The sequence below is a fragment of the Pteropus medius genome, unplaced genomic scaffold (genome assembly GCF_902729225.1).
Source record: "Pteropus medius unplaced genomic scaffold, Ma_sr-lr_union100, whole genome shotgun sequence".
Taxonomy (NCBI): Eukaryota; Metazoa; Chordata; class Mammalia; order Chiroptera; family Pteropodidae; genus Pteropus; species Pteropus medius.
Genome location: NW_024351543.1, coordinates 11,671,649 through 11,692,454, shown reverse-complemented (window position 1 = coordinate 11,692,454; position 20,806 = coordinate 11,671,649). Strand labels below are relative to the sequence as shown.

Here is a 20,806-nt window from a genome sequence, read left to right as displayed (position 1 = left end):
TCAAGTGTGGCCACAGCCCCCTGCTGGCCCCATGCCCCAGCCCACCATCCATCAGAGATTCTGGTCCAGCAGATGATGCTCAGCTTATGTCCTAGTTTATCCCAGGAGAGATGCTCTCCATAGCTGGAGCCTCCCGTTGGATGAATCAGGTCATTTCAAGCAGCAATTTGACAAGGCTCTTCTAACCTCTAGGACATTTTTTCCAGTCTTTTATAGTATCTATAGCAACATGGACCTTATCAAGGTGTAAACGTGTGTGCAGAAGCCCCTCACATAGCCCCTCCCCATCCTTCAGCATCACTTGACATCTGAGCTTCTTCTCATTAATAACCCATCCTCTGACCACCTACCAGCCTCAGCTCATCCCTGGCCCCATCCTTTGTCCCAGATCCACCCCATCCCTGGGCCTGGTCCCTCCACATTCTCTTTCACCCTGACCTCTGATATGGGGCGAAGCTAAGTCAGGGAGCCTGGATGAGGGGCAGTGGCAGGGCTGCACACTGTAGAGCTTATCCATGAAGCTTTCAGTGCCATGAGCAAGCACATCTTGTTACAGTGACACAATCCTTATCTTGTCAGACAGCAATATCCCATGTTGAGAGACTGAACCTAGCAGGGCAGAAAATGAGAAAGATACCAAACCCAGATTGTCACGGAAAGCATTTATCAGAAGCCAATACAACTCGAATCCATGGATACAGGGTCAGGAAGCAGGAAGCAAACCTCAGTGTTGTTGCACGTGGTGAGACTCAGATCACTCCTTGATCAGAAAGCTAGATCTCCAGGCCTGGACCGCAGGGCCCCGAGACAAGGGCAGATTCCTTGATAATCTCTGCCTCACCTTGAAGAAGCCAAACATTACGTTGCTGACAGCGCCATCTGGTGGTTACACGCCAGCCTGTGGAGCCTAAAGCCACCAGCAAAATCCCAGCCAAAAGGGTTCAGAAAAGTCAGTTTCGCTTTGTTTTTGATTCTCTTTCTCACCTGATCCCTCCTATTTAATCATCAGGATTTTTCTGGCACTTTTAATGAGCATGATGAGGAAAATTTTTGCTAAACCCCAGTTCAATTTGAAATAAAATAATTTACTCTTTTTCTTTGCTGGGGTGTATTAGGCATGAAATCAGCCAGAAGCAATGTGGAAATGTGCCAGGCAATGGTGGCCCCCTCGATGACTCTGCAAAGGCAGGAAATGAGGACAGTGGAGAGCCTTAGTTGGCTGCCCCTGGGGCTGCAGAGGCACTTTACCTTTCTGCCCTCCTCCCAGAATGAGTATCTATGACTGCCAAATTATTCAGGGGGCAAGTGGCACAACTCAGAAGCATCTTTTTATTTTTTCCAATCCTCTTTCAAATTAATGCTCATCTCAGTGTTTAAATGCCATGAGGAGAAAATACCTAGTTTGCCCCCAAAATCATACAAGAATAAGGATGGGATTACTGTACAGTAATGCCCCTGAAGACAGATGCCTCAGATATGACTAATGGTGCTGAGAGGATGTGTTCTTTTAGCTCAACTCGGTACAGGAAGTGACCATTTCCGGGTGAGAATGCTCACTAAGCCCCTGCCATGGTAATCCTGATCATGCCAGAGAAATCACAGCAAATAAAGGAGGCACAGAACGTTCTGGAAAAGTGAGCAAGAGAGAGAACTCTGAAGCACCATAAGGAAAGCAGGTCAACAGGGTATTGTAAACATTTAGCAGAAGACCTTTTTTGAGATATATGTTTTACCGAGTGTTGTTTTTATGCCCTCAGGTTTCATGCAAGTCCTCTTTGTAATTCTTTGCCTAGGGGTATTTTTTTGCAGAGCAGGATGCAGAAGTAACCTGCAGTCAGAAATCTGCCTTTCTTCTATCCTCTGTAATGGAGAAAATGAGGGGTGTCTCAGAGGTGGAGTGGAGAGAGGAGAGGTTATGCTGGCCAGGAGAGTGTGCGGGGCAGAACTGGGAACATCTATCAGTTCCATATCTATGACGTTGGGAATATCTGTAGGTCCGTGACTCAGGGAGACAGCACTCCAGGGAGGGTCATAGGACCTCAGGGAGATACTAGGGTCAAGGGGCTAAATCCAATGACCCAAAACTCTCAGGCTCACCAAAAATTTTGGTGCTCCTAGCTGAACCTGAACAGGCCCAAATGCTGGGACGAAAGGTGTGTCTCAGCATTAACCAGTGTGGACTCATGACTCCTGACTGGAGAGGCCTCCCTTTTGCTTAATCTCTGGGAATGACCCCATGACCTTGGCACAGCCTCAAGTTGGAAAGCTGCCCGCAGTAATATCTGAGATGACATTTCTTGTCTGCCCAGCAGAATAGGGCCTCGGCGTTAGAAAATAAAAGCAGATATCCCCCTGCACACCTTAGATTGGGGGCTCAGATTCACAGTACCCCAACTATATGGGCAGAAACAGACTTTGCAGAAATCTGCTACTAGAATTAGAGGGACCCCGGAGGAAATATAAAATGGAGACTGAAGACAAAGACCCTGAAGTAAGGAATTAAAATCCAAGCATTAAAATCCAGGAGCCACACACAGCAAACATGGACAGGCCTGGTGTTTGACCACACTGGTGAAGGGTGACTCCCAGATTCTTAATGAGAGCTACCCAGAAACACAAATCAGAGCCTGTGATTCACAGCTATAGCTCTTGTGTGTGGTCACCTTGTCTTTTGAGATCTCAGTAAAATTGGCCTGAGCATCCTTCTTCTGTAGGAGGTCAGGTGAATTTCTGGGGTGGCACTGTCAGGGACTCCCCCTCTGCGGGAAAGCCCAACAGGAAACCAGTAAGGGCGGCCACCTCGCCCAGGAGAATCGACAGGGTCTCTGAGCTGTCAGTCTTTCTCCCTTTCCAGGAAGGCCTTAAGAAGATGATTTTCTTTCCTTCAGATACAAATATATTACTCCATCCCCCTTAAAACTTAGATCTATAGTCAGTTTTGTTCTCGAAAAGAAATTACTCAATTGTGAAAACTCATCAAGCTGAACACTTAAGATCAGTGCATTTCATTGTGTGTTAAAGAGCTCTCAACCTGAAAAAAAAAAAAAAGGTAATATCTGCTATGGGTATTCGTAAAATCTGAGAGCACAGACAAATAAAGGTCATCAAAAAGACATCATCAGTCTGTGAAAAATGATACTTCTACACTTTGGGACACCCTAGATTTGGGTTAGGTTAATGAAGACTGAATGTATATTATAATGTTCTTATTCTAGAGTGTGGATTCAATCATTTTCCACACTAGGAATTATCTGAGTGGGACAGGCCCAGGTGAGCAGCCCCGACACTGTGCTGGCAAGTACAGAGGTCACGCCATTGGGGGCGGGGGGAGAGATCCATTATGGTTTTTTTTTTTTAACTGGATTGGGAGAGAAAAGTTTTAAATTCTATTGCTGTCCACTGTACTTTCTTAAGTCAATTTGTTTCCCTTCCCTGAGCATTAAACATTCAACTGTAAAAGGAGTAAGATGGACAAGGTGATCGCTACATCTTAAATTTTGTGATCAATTCTGTATTTTTTTTTTTATCTAGAAGCACTCAGGCGACTTTCATTGTAAATCACGTTAGTGAGGCATTGTATGAGTCAGCGGTCCCCAACCTTTGTGGCACCAGGGACCAGTGCTCCTATGAGAATCTAATGCCTGATGATCCGAGGTGGAGCTGAGGTGGTGATGCTAGCGCTGGGGAGCAACTGCAGATACAGGTGAAGCTTTGCTCGCTCACTCCGCACTCACCACCTGCTGTGCAGCCCGGTTCCTAACAGGCCATGGACCGGTACCAGTCCATGGCCTAGGGGTTGGGGAGCCCTGCTATAAGTGACCATCTCTAAGAAGATGCTACTATTCCGAGTTGCTAGATAGAAAACCAAGGCTTAGAGTGGTTGAGGCCACACAGCAAACTAAAACTGAAGTGGCTTTTGACCTCCACGCCATTGTAAGAAATACATGTTGACTTTCCATGTTGCTACGAGTAGAACCACCACAGTTGCACTTTTGGAGACTCTTTATGCTGGTCAAGGACCAGAGCAGAAAGGTCTCCCATCCCTGTCTTGACACTAGAATTCACCCACCATCCTGCAAATGTGAGCTCTAGAGTAAACCAGCTTGGACAAGCCAAGCTGGTTTCTAGGTAGGGTATGAAAGTCTCCCAGCAAATCATCAACAGATAGGCTGGGCTCAGTATTACTTTCACAGCCTAGAAAAAACAACAGAACATAGCCCAGGGACCAAACAGCACCAGTCACCTGTCTGTGCTGCATTTGGCTGACCTGGCACAGATAAGGTGACTGCAGGAAGTGGGGGCGGAGGGAGGGCGATAGAAGATTCCAAACTAGCAAACCCCCTGCAACGCAATGCCAGCAAATTGTTCAAAGATGAGCAGCGCTCCCTAGTCTGTGGGCCCCAGTCTGATTCCAGTGTCAAGAGCGCCACCTGCTGCCCAGATGCTGAAAAGTCTGGCTTGTCTCCCTTTCTCTTCAGCACCGTCTACAGAAAGTGCTTTAATGCAGTGGGTCTCGCACTGGTTGAGTATCTGAGGGTCCAGAGTACTCTCCAAGACTTCTGAGTTGCTTATGTGTCTTTTTGTTTTTATGATAGCCTAAAAAACTTAATACAAACAGATGCCGGATCATCGGACTGATAAAGGAAAGCCATCAAACCAGATTCCTTTATTGTGCATTTGTTAGGATATGGCTAGGAGGTTGTGTCGGGTGCTACTATTTTCATTGTGGCATGTTAATAAAACAGAACAAAGTCGGACTAACTTCTCAAGGAAGCATTTACTCTAAATAGAAGCCAAAAAACTCAGCTGAGAGTGCCATAGCGATTGCAGAAAGATGGTGTAAGAACTGAGTCATCACAGGACTCATGATGGTACAAGTAAGTACCCTAACTCAAAGGAATCTGGGACAGACAGAACTATAAAAGTCCTATTTTCAGTGCAAAAGACCATATACTAGAAGCAAAACATCATCCATCCCACTGAGTTGATGTAGATTATTGATGCAGCTTTATTTGTAATTTTGTTTTGCTTTTATGGCTGAGTATGAATTATAAAGATAAGAAATGTATACCTAGTATTGTTTGAAATATTTAAATTACATTATATAAAATGATTAACTTCTAACTTTTTCTAACTCATCTCCCTATTTCTATCCCTCAGCATCCCCCATACACACACTCATATGCAACGTTCTTTGTTGAATGAATGAATAAATTATTTCAACATTTCTTCCTCTAAAAGGGGTCATATATATATAATATATATTATGTAAATATATCAGTGTTAGTCAGGTTTGGGCTGCAATTGTGGTGTGTTGTGTTACAAACAGCCCCAAAATTTCAATGGCTTACTATAACAACCGTGTGTTTTGCTCATCTGCAGGTGTGCAGATCAGTTAGAGTCACTCTACTTTGTTCTACAGGCCAGAATCACGTCTGCTACACATGACTCTCATCTTTCAACCAGGGCATGCTCTTCCGTGGCAGATGGCAGAAGCACAAGAGGCCAAGCTAAGCAGGCGAATACATTTAAAGCTTCTGCTCTCATCATATTTGCTCTTATTGGCCAAAGCCTGTCACAAGGTCCAACATCAATGGGGTAAGGAAGTATATCCTTCCCACAGAGGTTGAGAAAGCCAAGACAAGGGCAAGACGAGAACTTAAAGTTGTGGACAAATCATACAATCTATTACAGATCCACATTTTAGAAACACTGCCTTTAAAAAAAGGGATTATTTATATTCCTATTACTTCCTTAAAAAAATTATAGGACCTCCAGTCTAAATGACAATTAAGTCTACGCATTTTGTTCTCTTCTTTCTGAAATCTCCATCAAAATAACTAAATGGCCTTAGGGGCGAAAATTCTAAATCAAAACAGGAAATTAGAGGGGTTAGCAACCACACGCCTGAAACTTAAAAATTGAGATTGCAGACAGAAGGGACCTTAGAAAGGTCAGCCTTTCAACATCTGCTATGTGAACTTCTAAGGGCCCACCTGGAAAACAGGTGATGAGATCGCAGCAACCTGGCTTTCATCCCAGCTCTAAACCAAAGTGGCTAGAGATAGGGGTGGGTAGTGTCTAAGTAAGCCAAAAGCAAAATCCTGCCACCAAGATCTGATGAAATGGGGTTCTCTGCCAGGTGATCTCAGTTCTCCTTAGAGCTCACCTGTCACCATGCTTGTGGGGAGTGAGCTGCATGGTACATGGGCTCTGAGAATGCTTCCTACGATGCATGGCTGGGCTGCTTGGTGGGGGGACCTTGATCTCCTGGCAGCTTTGGACACGGAGGGGGATATGCCCAGCACAAAGGAAGCATCTCCCTGGTAAGGAGCCCCTCTCTATGGAGAGGAAGACCTCCACCGCCTCTCACAAGACTTGCCCCAGTGTCCGGTATTATACAAACAAGGCCAGTCTGGTCTGAGGATGAGAATCAAAATAATCACAGGATGTGCAAAATGACTCCGCAGTTTAAAAGAAGCATCCGTAATAATTAAAATATGGTGGTTCTGGCACATGGATGAACAGGTTAATGAAACCATATACAATCCAGATAGAGACCTAATACACGAGAAAATTTAGTATATAATAAATAAGGTATTCTTTAAATTTTTTTAAAAATGAATGTCGAAAATTATTTCAGGATAACTAGCTAACCACTGGGTGGCGGTGGGGTGGGGCGGGGGGAAATTAAACTAAATTCTCTACCTAACTCTTTACACCATAACAAATTCTCGATGGATAAAATATTTACTATTTAAATGTTTAATAAAGATATTCATAGAAAATTTTTTAATATTTAATCTTGGCATGGGGAAGGCCTCTCTAAGCTATATGTCAATATCAGAACCCAAAACAGAGACTAACGGGCAGTCGGACCTCAGAGGAAGATCACGTTCACCTGAGTATGCCCGGAACGATGACAGCAAACAGAAAGTGTCCCTTACGAATGGCACTAGAGATGCCAATAATCTCTGCCCAGCACATACCCCTGTCTTAGAAAATCTACCCCCGACTCACTCTGCTCCAAAAGGGACAGCCCGTGTCCCATGTGACATCCACCGCCACCGGACACAGCTGCCTGGGCTAGAGGTGGACTCCTGACCCAAGCTGAGCCAATCAGAGTTTCTTTCCCAGGAATCTGGAACCAGATCCCTGAGAGACTGAGCCAGCTATTTCCAAGGAGACAGGCTACAAGATGATGGAGATTCAGGAACCAGAGTGGGCACCATGACCCCCCTAAAGTGGGGGAGCAAGACCCAGGGAGCTAGTCTGAAGCAAGCTATGTGCAGGGGACAAAACAGAGACGATACCCAGTTCAAGACCTCGCTGAGAGCCCATTGGGCCTCAGAGAGATGGGGAGGCTGGAGACTCAGTGCAGGTGGCCACCGGTTCTCATGAAACCTTTTCCATGCGATTCCCCCCATGACCTTGCAATACGCTCCTTCTCTACCTTCATAGTTTGGGTGTTTCATCGTCCTGGCAACTTCATGATTCCTGAGGAAGATGCAGCTTATATGGACACATGTGTAAGCAAAGTGCCTGAAGAAGGAAGGAACACAGCAGAGGTGAGGAGAGGCCACTGCTGGCTCTATTCTGCTTGAAAGTTATGTGAGGGAGCTACTGCGCATGAGCTGGGAAAACAAGATGAGTAAAAACAACGGTCAGTCATTCAGAGCCTGTGGAAGAAAAGCCTGTGTTGGAATACTTGGCCAAAAAACAAAAACGAAAACAAAAAATAAAACAAAACAAAACAAAACAAAAAACAAAAAACAAAAACACTCAGAAGCAGCAAATGTGGGGCAAAATGTCCCATGGTGCTTCTGTCATCTTCAAGGGAGTCAGCAACGCGGAGAAAACAGTGATGTTTGGCCCTCGAACAACTTTTATGAGGGCTGAAAGGCCTGGCCAGGCAGCTTGAAAGCAGCTGCCTCCAGGTTCCACAGGCAAGGCCCCCTTGATTCCAGGTGGGGAGCGGCTCTGCTGACTTTCCACAACCTTAGATTGTTTCCCTGGTGTCGATTTTTACCCTTGAGGGTAAGTTCGAAGGAAGAAACACAATAAAAGGAATCACTCTCCAACTGGAAGACCCGGCTCCTCGTTAATAAGAGTGTTGTGTTGGTGCCAAGGGCAAACGTCAGGCCTTTTATACAAACAGGATCAAACTTTGTGGGTTGCATTTTGGGGAATGTGTTTGAAACAGTGTTTTTGAAAAAAAAAAAAAAGCTTGAAAAAAGTTTTTTGGTTTTGTTTTTTAATGAGTGCAAAAGTGCAGAGAAGCTCAAGGCCGTAGCCAGAAAGATAGCAGTTGAGCCCCAAAAAACTGAGGAAAATGAAACTTAACAGACATCCAGCACGTCATGGGCCACCATCATTTCTGTCAAGATTTTTGTAGCTTGTGAGGCTTTATCAATTGGCTACATGTCCATAGCCAGAATCTGGGCAGAAAAGGAATTTTAATTGCTGCTGATGACTGAGGTGGATGAGGAGGTAGGTGTCTTCCTTTCTGTACATCATCCACCGACCGCATTTCATCCTCTCCGTGGTGTTAGCAGCACGGACTTGAGAGCTGGAAGGAGACTTTGACAGAAATCTCGACCCTCTACTTCTGCATGGCTAGAGGTGTGTCTTGGGATATTTATTTATGGTTTGTCCTTCCTGCATTTCCCCTCAATTAAAGCTGGTTTCAGGGTACGTGACAAGACAGAAAAGAGACATAAGCCATGGGATCTTCTAGTTTTTGTTTCCAAAACCCATGGCTGGGATTAAGGTGAGGCACTATCCTTGGCCAGAAAATTTAAGGCACCACCAAAAAACTCAGTAATCAAGATTATACAATATTTTAATGCAAGAGTTTTAAAAATCAAAAATGAAAAATGAAAAGTCCACAATTTTTAAGGGATATCCTTGAATGTAGTAGTCAAGGAGGATTTCTCATTTGCCTTACCCTAATCTCAGCCCTGCCTAGGGCAGGATTTGGGGGACCTATAGAGGAGAGTATAGCGGGGAAGAAAGAAGTTTACCGAGGGAAAAGGAGGAAGAAAGTATTCTCCCCCAAACTATTCAAAGGAATTTTTCCTGGCTTGAGGAAATAGAGAGAAGGCTCTGGGAGCCCCACAGATCCAAGTAGAGACCCAGTGAGGGGCCAGAAACCCAGGGCAGAATAATCAGTGTGACCGTGGAGATAGAACCATGGGCAAAGGATTGTACGGAGGGTTCCCAGGCCCTGGGGTGGCGAGAGAGAGGAGGAGAAGTGGGCTGAGATTGTAGATGAGTCAGCAGCAACCCCGCAAGTGTTACGGGATTCTCCAAAGGAGAGACAGGACACCCAGGCTATAAGCAGGAAGCAGCGTTCATTGATGCCGGCACCAGCTTAGCAGATTCTTATCCAAAGGCTGAGCCCCGATTGTAACATAACAGGCAGTTTTATACAGTCTTGTCATCTCTACACAGCTACAGAGATAAGGAAGGACATTAATTGGTTGGCAAGCCATGGAAAAACTGATGTTAGCTGGAGAGTCCTTGAGGTGGCGGGGAGGGCAGTCAGGACCGAACTCCTTCGAGCAGGAAATGGCCAGGCGGGGTCAGCCTACCACACAGGAACTGATCACTAAAGAATGCTCCCTGTGACTTGACACTTCACAAAACTCTAGAACTATGATCCAGTGTGAGCTGAGATCACTGCCCACCAGCCAGCAGATACATGGATCAAAACATAATTCACTTCACAGAAAATAAATCTCTGCAATAATCACTGGTTTCAGACTAATATAAGGACCTGCCATATCCAGACAGAGAAACCGAAGTCAAAGGTTAATTAAGCAACTTGCATTATGATTCGATAAAAAAAATAAAAAATAAAAAAAAGATGAACCTACATGTGATGGAGAAACATGTCAACTTCAACATGTCAGTTTAAAGTGACATCCTTGGTCTTAGGAAGAATGCTTATTTTCTGTTTCCAGATTTACCTCTGTGATGTTCCTGCATAAATCTCTGTCAAAGGCCTGGGAGCCCTCGGTGACGGCTGACGTGAAATGAGAGCCATGGAAGCGCCATCTGTCTTTCCTTACCCCCACCTGCCACCAAAGTTCTTCTGAGAAGTTAGGGCAGAGGATTCATACAGGAGAATTTATGCTTCCTTCTGTCAGATCACAAGAGAGCCCGAGACCTCTCAAGTGAAATTTGCTTTCCCATCAGGATGAAGTTATTGGCTTTCTGTTGACATCTATTACACAGGTACCACAATAGACCAAGCATCATTTTCTCTGTGCTGCAGTTTTTATAATGGCAGCTGAATTTCTCGATGTAATTTTTCTTAAGGTCAAATTTTCTTCTCCGGGTATATTCAGTGATATGAAACTTATCAAAACAAATCTCGATATATCTTTATATTCTTGTATTATTCAATTCCCAGGTTCTATCAGGAAGATAGACAAGGAGAAAAAAAAAACAATATACCATGAACAACTAAATAAATATCTGAGGCTAGTCTGTACAATATCGGTGTAAAACAGAAAGAATACAACCCAAGGGAAAGAGAGAAATTTCTGCTACTTATCCCAAGTACTATTGCTTCCTGGAAAATAATTACAGAGTTTTCACTGCAATTTATTTCCAGATTCTAGGGCACCATCACTGTAAGATACACCCTAGTTTTAATAAGAGCTTTCAAGAGGAAAAGAAAACTCTATCAAGTACTTGTCAATCATAAAATGCACTCCAATTAAAGAAATGCTAAAATATGAAAAAGCATCCACCTTAGAATAAGTGAAAAACAGCTATGGAGATTCAATTTCATAGCAACTCAGCTTTTAGTATTCGCCATAGAGGGAGGGCCATGAGATCCCGCCCTGGGACCAAAGGCAAGGTCATAAAACCTGGGACTGAGATTCAGAAAATGGGAGAGGTGTGCTTTTCTATTCCCTAGGCAAGGAGCACGGAGGGAGGAGCCATGGCCTTTGACTACTGTGGGTTCAGATCTCAGCTCTGCTGTTTACTAACCAGCTCACGTGGCTCCTTCATTTCCTCAACAGTAGACCAGGGATTTCTTCAGTCATGCAACAAATAGTTAGCATGAGCCTAAAATTTCCAGGCACAGTTCTAGACACTGATGACACCTAAGGTCCCTGTCCTCCTGGAGCTTATATTCTGTCAGTCGGAACAGAGGGGAGGTGGGACACAGATGAGGAGACAGACAAAATAAGCAAGATTATTCCAGAGAGTGAGAAGTGCAGGGAACCAAACAGGGGAGGTGGGACCGTGTCACAGGGAGGCAGCTTCTCTGAGGAGGCAGCATTTGAGCTCAGACCTCAAAGAGCATGAAGAAGACCACTCCAGAGAAAGGAAACAGCCAGTACGAAGGCTCCAAAAGAAGGAGCTGACTGTGCTTGAGAAGCGACAGAAGTGTTTGTGTGATGACCGCGGAGCCAGCAAAGGGGACAAGGGTGAAAGAAAAAACCAGGGAGGCGGGGAGGGCCAGCTCATTCAGCTCCTGTGGGTGATGGCGAAGAGTTTGGTTGTGTTCTAAATGTAAAGGGCAGTCTTTACATTTTTGTTTTAAAAGTTCTCTCTGGCTCTGGTAATTTATGCATGAGATGCTGGGGTGAGATAATAATGCCTATATCATGAGGTTGTCTGGGGATTAGCTGAGAAAATACCAAGGAGCTGGCACAGTGCCTGACCTCTCATGTGTGCTCCTAAGTGACCACGAATAATTGTAACATAAGTGAAACTCTGTGCATCCGACTTCATCCCTGTTAATACATTGCATTAAATTAGCAGCTTCAGAGCCTGTCTCCTCCACAAGATGGCGCTTCCTGACAGTAGATACTGTGCTGTATCCATCATGGTATTCTGGGGGTTCATATCTAGTCACTGGTGTTTTTTATATACCAAGCGACAATGGGCAAGTCAGGTCACTTCTCTGAGCCACAATCTCCCCATCTGTAAAGTGGGGCTGAGAATCATATCTCCTGATTCTACTTGTTTTAAGGTAGAAATGAGATACAGGAATTCGCTGCAAGACCTGTAAAGTGCTACCCAATTCTCTAAATTTAAGAAGCAGCTTCTGTGTTGTTCCTGCTCACTTACATCCCTGTATTAATATTTTAGCAATTTAAAAAATAATAATAACCACATGGGAAACCATGAAGGAAAAGAGGAAACTGTCATTGCTCTTTGTGAGAAGGTAAATTAATTCAAAATCAAGTTGGCAAGATCTAGTCCAGTTGAAGCTTTTCCACATCTAAGAAGAGAAGACTCCCCCATATGTGCACAAGGAGCAGGGTATAGGATGGCAAATGCAGCATGTTTGTAATAAACTCTAATATCCATCGAGATAAGAACTAAATAAGTTAAATGCATAGATTCAAGCAAAGGAAATAAAACCAACAGAGAGGTACTGGATTCAAGGTGGGGGACAGAGGTATCGAGGATGAGGCCCATGTTTTAAATTCGCTTAGCGGAACCATTGCCTGAGGCAGGCCGCAGTGGAGGAGGGCCGGGGTTGAGGGTGATGATCATGCCCTCTGTCCTGGAAGAACCTCTGATGCCTACACGTGGATGTGCGATATGTCCAGTTGGACAGATGGTCTGAGCTCAGAGGAGAAGCCTGGACTGAGAAATCAATGCGGGCAGGGAGGAAGAACATGGTCCGCAAGTAGATGGTGAGCGTAGGTGAAGCTGCCGAGGGAGAGAGTCTGGAGAAACAGAAGAGCACTGGTCTTGAAGTCTAGGACTGGTCTTGAAGGCACAGGTTTTTTTTAACAGGTTTATTAAGGTATAACTGACACACATTAAACTGCACACATTGAAAGTGTCTACTTCGATAAGGTTCGACATATATGTACACTCATGGATCCATTGTTATAGTCAAGGTAATGAAGTTACCCATCACCCCCAAAGTTACCTGGTGTTCCTTTGTAACCCGTCCATCGCGCCTTGCTCCAGGCAACCCCTGATCTGTCACGGAAGATTGGTTTCCATTTTCTAGAATTGTGTGTAAATGGCATCATACAGAATGTAGACTTTGGGGGTCTGGCTTCTTGCAGTCAGCCTCGCTGTTTTGAGTTTTGTCCATGTCGTTGTATGTACCAAGAGTTCATTCTTTTTTATCGCGGAATAGTATTCATTGTTTGGACACTCACCATTTGATGGGCATTCAGGTCGTTTCCAACGCGGGGCTACTACAAATAAAACACCTGTGAATATTTGTACAAGTATTTGTGTGGACATACGCTTTAATTCTTCTTGTAAGCATCTGGGAGTAGAATGGCTGGATCATATGGTAGGTATCCGTTTAGCTTTTAAGGGAACTGTCAAATCGTTCTCCAAAGGGAGGAGACCATTTTACATCCCCCACCAGCAATGTCTAAGAGTTCGAGTTGCTTGTAATCCTTGCCGATACTTGGTATGGTCAGTCTTTGTATCGTAGCCATTTAATTTTAGCCATTCTAATAGGTGGATGGTGCTATTTCATTGTGGCTTTGATTTGCATTTCCCTAGTGATTGATGATGGAACCAAAACTTTTAGCAAATGAAAGAAGACTAAACCTGTCCAGGAGACCTAAATGAGTAGATAGGGATGCAGGAGGAAAATCAGAAAGATGTAGCATCACAGAAGTCAACAAGAGAAACGATTCAAAAAGAGAGCGATCAATACAATCAAATGATGCTAACAGGGAGACTGAAAATTCTCTTTTGGATTTAGGCCTTTGTTGACTTTATCAAAAGATGTTCCAGTAGCAACTGCTTCTAGCTTCCAGCCTATTTTCATGTTTTCAGAATGAGCACCATCGCACTGCCCACCAGGGAGCACCCTTTCCTCAGGTGTCTGGGTCTCAGCTCCACGAGGCCTCTCTTCTGAGCACCCCTGAGGTTAAAGCACCAGCTGGTACTGCTTTGCAGCTGTTCTAAGTTTCTGGGGTGGAGGGTCACAGGCTCTATTCCCTGGGAAGCCAGCTCAGAGGTCCAGATTAGCGTGCAGAAGGTTTATTAGGCAGGAACCTCAGGATCATCACCACTGGAAGAGAAAGGGAAGAAGCAGGATTTGGGGAGAGAGAAGTCGGGCTATGGTGAGGAGCTCTGGAGCTGGGATGGCCCATCGGTGTTGTCCCCACTGGTCATACCCTACATGAGCCAGTCACTGGATGAGGCCTGCCCCAGGAGCAGGATTGTAATCCTGGGTGAGGCGACTCTTTCCAGCTAAGGGCAATCCTGTAGATGGTGAGTCCATGGGGCTGTCAGCCATCAGAACCGAGGCAGCTTTCCCTCCCCAGTCTGGAAGCAAGATCTGGGTGGCACACTGAGTGTCCACTACAAGGGGTTTCTCCTCCAAGCTTCTAGATTCTAATCACCCCAACCTCTCCCCTGGGTTCCCCACCTAGGATGGGAAGCCATGCCCTACAGTTGCTGTCGCTACCTTACTTCACAGCCTCCTTCGTGCTCTGGCAGCCTCCAACACCTGTTTAAGCAATTCCTTTTACTAAACTCTCTAGTGTTACTCCAGTTTTCCCAACCGATACCTTCCTCCACCTAGAAGACTCTAACACTGGTGGGGAAGGGAAGGGAGGGGTGAGAAACCCACACATTGTGATTGAGTCTGTGCCCTATTGACCAGGTGGCATATAACCCAGGAAGGTCAATTTGGGACCTTCAGGATTATGTTTTGCTTTCAGCTCATGCATACTCCCGGAGTCATCTGAAAAGACCAACATTTCGGTACCGAAATCTGGCATGAAATAATCAGCAAACATGCATCCCGTGACCTCCACATGTCTGCCCTGCAGGTAGGACGTGCCTGAACTGTCTGAGCTTTTTCGAGCCTGAGTATAATCCATTGACTGCATTTCTAACATATTAATGCACTAAATGGCTCCCTCACGATCTGCAAATGTTTTAACACAGTCGCAGCCTGAGTGCCTAACTTCACGTAGAAGTGACTCAGGCTCAGAGATAATTGGCTGAAAGGCAGTATAAATGGATAGCGAAGGGGCAAGAATGAATCCATGATTTCTTCTCTCCAAATCTGATTTTCAATGAGACTAAAATGCTAGAGACCAAGACCAGCACATCCTGAATAAATGAATCTTGCCAGTTAATCGTGTCCATCACGACATTTATACATAGTCTTAACAGCTGTGGTCTCACCTACCTTTCCCTGGCTCTTGCCACCAGCATTGAGAAGTAATCAGAATGCGACCCACTCCAGTCATTCAGAGCACATTTTATTAACACAGAAAGACTATGATTCACCTTATTAATCACACAGGGAGAGGTTAGACCCCGGTAAGCACCACTCATGTAGTATACCACGAACTTGATTATGAAGAGGAAACAAAACACGTCATTATTACCAAAAATTCCTCACTGATAACAAGTCTCCCCCTCCCCCACAAAAAAAAACGTATTAAAATTTCCAAATATACAAATCTAAAAATATGTTACAACATTTAACATTAAGACTCAAGTTTATGGTTTTAAATACGCTTTAAGATATACTGAAGCGTCTCTCCTTCTTGATTCTCCAATGACGTGAAGAAGCCCTTTTTATTGTTTTCTCCTCAACTTCTATCCTCTTCTCCAGCCTTAAGTAGAACGGGGGGCTGAACAGGTGCCCGAGGCAGTGACTGTGACGCCTGCTCTGGAGACCGCCTGTGCTGGCTCCGGGGGTGGCCGTCGCTACTGGGGGACGCCTCCTTTTGTAGGTTCGCCATGCTGGTCTTGGCGGCAGATTCGATCCAGGGGTGCTGAAGAACCTGGTGGGCCGTGTAGCGCTTTTTGGGGTCTACCACCAGCAGCCGGCTGACCAGATCTTTGGCAGCTGTCGAAGTAAGAGGGGAAAATGAGATGATGCAGGTGGTTCTGAATTTTCCTTCCTACATGCGAAATGAGGACACAAACATCCACGTTTGTCCCACGCGCTCCTCCAGAGCAGCACTGACCGACAGAACTTTCTGCGATGATGGAAAGCATCCATATTGGGGCTACTGAGCATTTGAAATGCGGTTAGTGCAACTGAGGAACTGAATTTTTATTGTATTTACTTTTAATTAGTTTAAACTTAGATTTAAATAGCCACATGTAGCTAGGGGCTATTCGGCTGGACAGAGCAGCTCTCGAAGATGTGTGTTCATTTCTCTACAGCCCGGGGGCCAGGTCTACCACTAATCCCCAGGGTGCCCAGAGCGACAGAACCAATGGAGGCCACATTTCGTATCTCTGCATGTTTTAAATCTGTAAGTCAAACGCTCAGGTTGCTAAATATGTTCAATCTTCCTTCCTAAGTGGATAAATATGCCTTCATGAAAAACATGTATAAAGAAATTAAGTAGGAAGAAGTGTAAATTTATAATTAATTTCATTTTCTGCCCAAGACCATGACTGTTTCTAGAGAGATGTAGTGACAGCTAGTGAGCCGGGTGGCAGGCAAGAAGGAGAAAAGATTTCTCCGTGGCTTGCTGGCTTTCCCAGACTGGCCTCTGAGCCTCCTCTTCCAATCACTCAAGAATGTGCAGGGATTTAAAAAAAAAAAAAATCGCCCACTTCTCAGTGCCTTTACTGGGGCTCCCCCTTGCTCAAGATCAGCTGCTCACCCACCAATCACCCCCTGCTCCACACTAGTGTCAGCCACCCCTTGAGCACTAGAACCCCAGGATTTCTTCTACCCCACTCAGTTCACACTGGGCAAATCCTGCCCACAAAGCACCCTGGCACCCACCCAGACCCGTCGTTGCTCCTGCAAGATCCTCGAAGGACGCATGAGGTAGAAGGCCGGGTTCAAACTGGGAATTCTCAGACTCACACATACACATGTGGACAACTGGACACCCTGCCAACAGATCTATGCTCTCTCTACTCCCGTCCCCAGAGAGCCATCCCTTGGGTACCCTGTGGCACTGTTGGGAGAGGCTGGGAAAAGAGGTCTCACTGGTCTCGGAAGTGGGCCTGGGCCATTTGGGTAAAGAATTCTGGGGTCCCAATTAAGTGGTGTAGAAGGAGAGAACTGGGTTCTGGGGGGGAAAAACCCCCAGTCCTTCAGTCTCCTCACTCTGTGGGGAGGGGTATAACCATAGCTGGGCCCTTGAAGGCAGTGGCGCCAACCTTTTTGGCACCAGGAACCAGAGCTCTTATGAGAACCCAATGCCTGAGGATCTGAGGTGGAGCTGAGGCGGTGATGCTAGCGCTGGGGAACGGCCGCAAATACAGACGAAGCTGAGCTTGCTTGCCTACTGCTCACCTGCTGTGTGGCCCGGTTCCTAACAGGCCAGGGATCAATACTGGTTTGTGGCCCAGGGGTTGGGGACCCCTGCTCTTAGGTATGGGGCCCAGAGCACGGGCCGCCCATGCCCAAATCTAAAGACAGTGCTGCAGAGAACTTTCTAAAATGATTTTTTGTCCTTCAATTCCCAAATTATCACTTCCTAGATCAGCTCAAGACCCCCATTCTGCCTGCAGCAAAGCCACCCCTCTCCCTACCTTATTTAAGGGAAAACAATGAAGCCTTCACCTTTCATCATCCCTAACTCCAAGAGAGGAGACGGAGGCTGGGGATGAGGGTAGTTCAATCACATCTCAGATGGCATGTTTATGGGAAATCAGGGGAAAAAAGTAATCACTCCTATTTTCCTTTTTAAGCTAAAGACTCAAATACTCAAAACCCCTAAATTATCTAGTTCTCAGTTTTATAAGGGCATTGAGTAGCACAGACAAATCAGTAGATACAAGGGGAAAGATTCCATTTGAGAGGGCCAGAAAGGAAGAAGACCATGTATGCTTCTGCTCCATTAAAAATAAGAGAGCTCACCCCTTATATTTACGACCCCCTGTGCCCTGGTATGCCCCTACAGGACCCCTGGTAATTTATGAGTGAAAGAAGCATTTCCAGTCTGTTCAATTCACAAAACACTTCTATATATGAGATGGCTTTATCTTTCCAAATGAGGGTTATACATTTCTGATGTTTTTCAGTTCTGAGGTTCTTTGCCTTAGAGAAAAGTATTTACTTGGTGACCACGACTAGTGATTAGACTCTTTCATTAAATCTCAGAGCAAGTCATGTTGTAAGAGTGCTTCATAAATCTACCTGAAGCTTGCAGGAAGTAAAGGATGCATCACAGTTTGACATCAGCCCACCTCTGTGCCAGGTGCTATTGTGGGCCCTCTGCATGTCTTGTTACACACCTGACCTAAAGCCTGATGTGCAGTCAGAAACCAGGAGGGTCTCCAGCTAAACATCCTCACTTCTCCTGCTTGGGGAAATCCCAAATCTCACCGTCAGAGATGTTGTCCCAGTAAGGGGCCAGGAACTCGAAGTGGCCCAGCTGGATGATGTTAAAGAGCTCGTCCTGGTCCCTCTCCGGGCTGCGGAACGGGGGGAAGCCACATAGGAGGATATAGAGGATCACGCCTGCCGCCCACATGTCTACCTCCAGCCCGTAACCTATGCAACAGGGGCAGAGACACAAGCAAAACTGAGATCAGGCTGGATCACATGCAATGAGAACAAGAGTGGAAAATCATAGGCCGAGGTCACAGCGGACCTCAGCTCTCAGCGGACCGCGGCTCTCAGTTAGTAAGAGCCACTTCCAATCGCAGGGCTGTGGACTCCTACGAACACAGGGTCCACACCAGTGGGACTCAAAGTTTGATCCTCAGATGACTGCTGCTTTGTCATCCTTTATTACTGGTCCGTCATAAAAGGAGCATAGAAATTGAAAGTAAACATCTGGAAACTCCTGTAGCCATTCGACGTGGCCAAGACATCTGGCTGCACAATCAAGGACACGTCTCATTGAACGGGGTACAGAGCAGCTCGGGGTTGTGGGACACATGGTAAGTCACATGTGGCATGGGTTGTGACCTAATCACATGCTGCAGGACTTCATATGGGTCCACGCGGTACTGGAAATTTTAAAACCTGGCTCTTTGCCAGCGATATTTGGAGAAACCGTGGTCTATACCAGCAGCCTCTACTTCCTCCTTACTCATTGTCTTCTCCCACCTTAAAAATATTTACTTGCTCTTTTTATGATTGTAAAAAGATTGATATTACTAGCTGTATTCCCCACATGCATATGTACATCTACATTTTCTTTAACAAAATTAGGATCACATTGTACGTATTTTATACCCTATTTCATTCACTTAATATTATATCGTGGTATTTCCTATACAGGAGTTTCCTAGGAAAAAATGTAAAAAGTATTCTTCGAAAATATGATTTCTAATAGCTGTTAGTATTCCCGTTTTATAATGAGTCCTCTGCATTGTAATTTAAGTTTTCTAATTTTGTTGACAACTTCTTTATATATTAAATGTTTGTACACATCTCTGATTACATTCTTAAAATAACTCTCTAGAAATTAAATACACAAAGTAACATGCAATAAAGCTTTTTGATACACTTTGCCCAATCATCCTCCCCATAGTTTGTAACTGCAATATACACATTTTCAAACACTTTCTAATTTTTTATCTTTGGAAAAGAAAAACACTTGGCAGCCTTAATTTCTAAGTCAGATACTCACTATTAAGCCCCAGAGCAATGCTGTCAAGATACAAATCAACAGAAAATATTAAGGGAATAAGTCACCGGTGACCTCTTTCTAGCCAACTTTAATGGCCTTTCTCAGTTCTCAGCCATGTTTTATTCTCAGGAGAGTCTGATTCCAACTTCTTGAAATTTGCCCCCTCAGCCTCTGTGACATTGTACTGTCCTCATCCTCTTCCTGACCCTGGCTGCCCTGTCCTCTGCTCACCTCTCCACCCTTCTCTTGTCCCCCAGCTCTCGGCCTCCCTCACGCATTTGCCCTTGGCCAACTGCTGGCGTCACTGAGGAGCTCATTCCCTCACCCACTCTGGCTGACATCTCTGAGCTGAGGAATCCCAAAACCACACGCTCAGCCCAGTTTCACCTCCTTGCCAACCAGACAACTCCATGGGTCCATCCTGATATCTCTACAGGGTCAGTGCGTTCAAATTTTAACCCACGCCACCCCAGCTCCCAAAACAGCTTTCCTTTCCAACACCCTATTTTGGTTGGTGCTACCAACAAATATTGTAGTTCCCCTAAGATTCATATAGACTATTTGCTTTTCTTCTTCTCTCATCCGGTTCATGAGTGCCTCCATTAAAATGTCTATAGTTGCTCAGTGTTCTCCTGTCTTATTGTCACCACGTTACCATGGCTACTATGCTGGCCGCACTGAATCCATATTCCTCTGCCCAGCCTTCCCAATCCTGGGGAAACCATGCTCAACCTACTCAACCAACTAAACCCCCCTCTGCAACACTGAGACTAGTCTTCTCAATGTTTCTACCGACCTCCATGCATATTCTAGTCTCTTCATCTTTCATCTTAGCTTCCCTGATGCCTCTGCTGATGGGAGACTATCTCTCCCTTCTCCCTACCACCCTATGACCCATCCAGAGCCTTTCCATCTTATGTAGGTGCCTAAACTGATTCCTCCTGGAGTACTTCAGAGGCTAGACAGTCATTCGTATATTTGGAGCTACGTAATAATAACGATTTCCTTCTTATACACTTTATAGAGTGTGTCACTAAAACAGTTCACTGGATCCTCACACAACATAGAAACAAGTTATAAATATTATACATGGTATTTGAAATGGCACCCCCTTTTTGGAGGAATTTTTAAGCCAATTGCCATAAGAACTGATTCACATCTCTCCCATCAGAGGTAGCCATGGGTCAGTGGCACAAAGGGCTTTGCTTACATGAGTTCCCCACTCAGTTATTCACCATCTTTCCACCTTACTGTCCCATCAACACACACCACACACA

The 20,806-nt window shown here is 45.2% G+C and overlaps 1 protein-coding gene across 1 annotated transcript in view; it reads right to left on the bottom strand.

Moving 5' to 3' along the window:
- Window positions 1-15,206: 15,206 nt before the first annotated feature.
- Window positions 15,207-20,806, bottom strand: part of DCLK3 (doublecortin like kinase 3) — a 46,179-nt gene continuing 40,579 nt past the window's right edge. The window contains exons 4-5 of the mRNA XM_039843377.1: window positions 18,275-18,442; window positions 15,207-15,823 (exon numbers count right to left, since the gene is read on the bottom strand). Of these exons, the coding sequence (XP_039699311.1) occupies window positions 15,564-15,823; window positions 18,275-18,442 (428 nt within the window). The 3' untranslated portion in view covers window positions 15,207-15,563. The remainder of the gene's footprint in view (window positions 15,824-18,274; window positions 18,443-20,806) is intronic.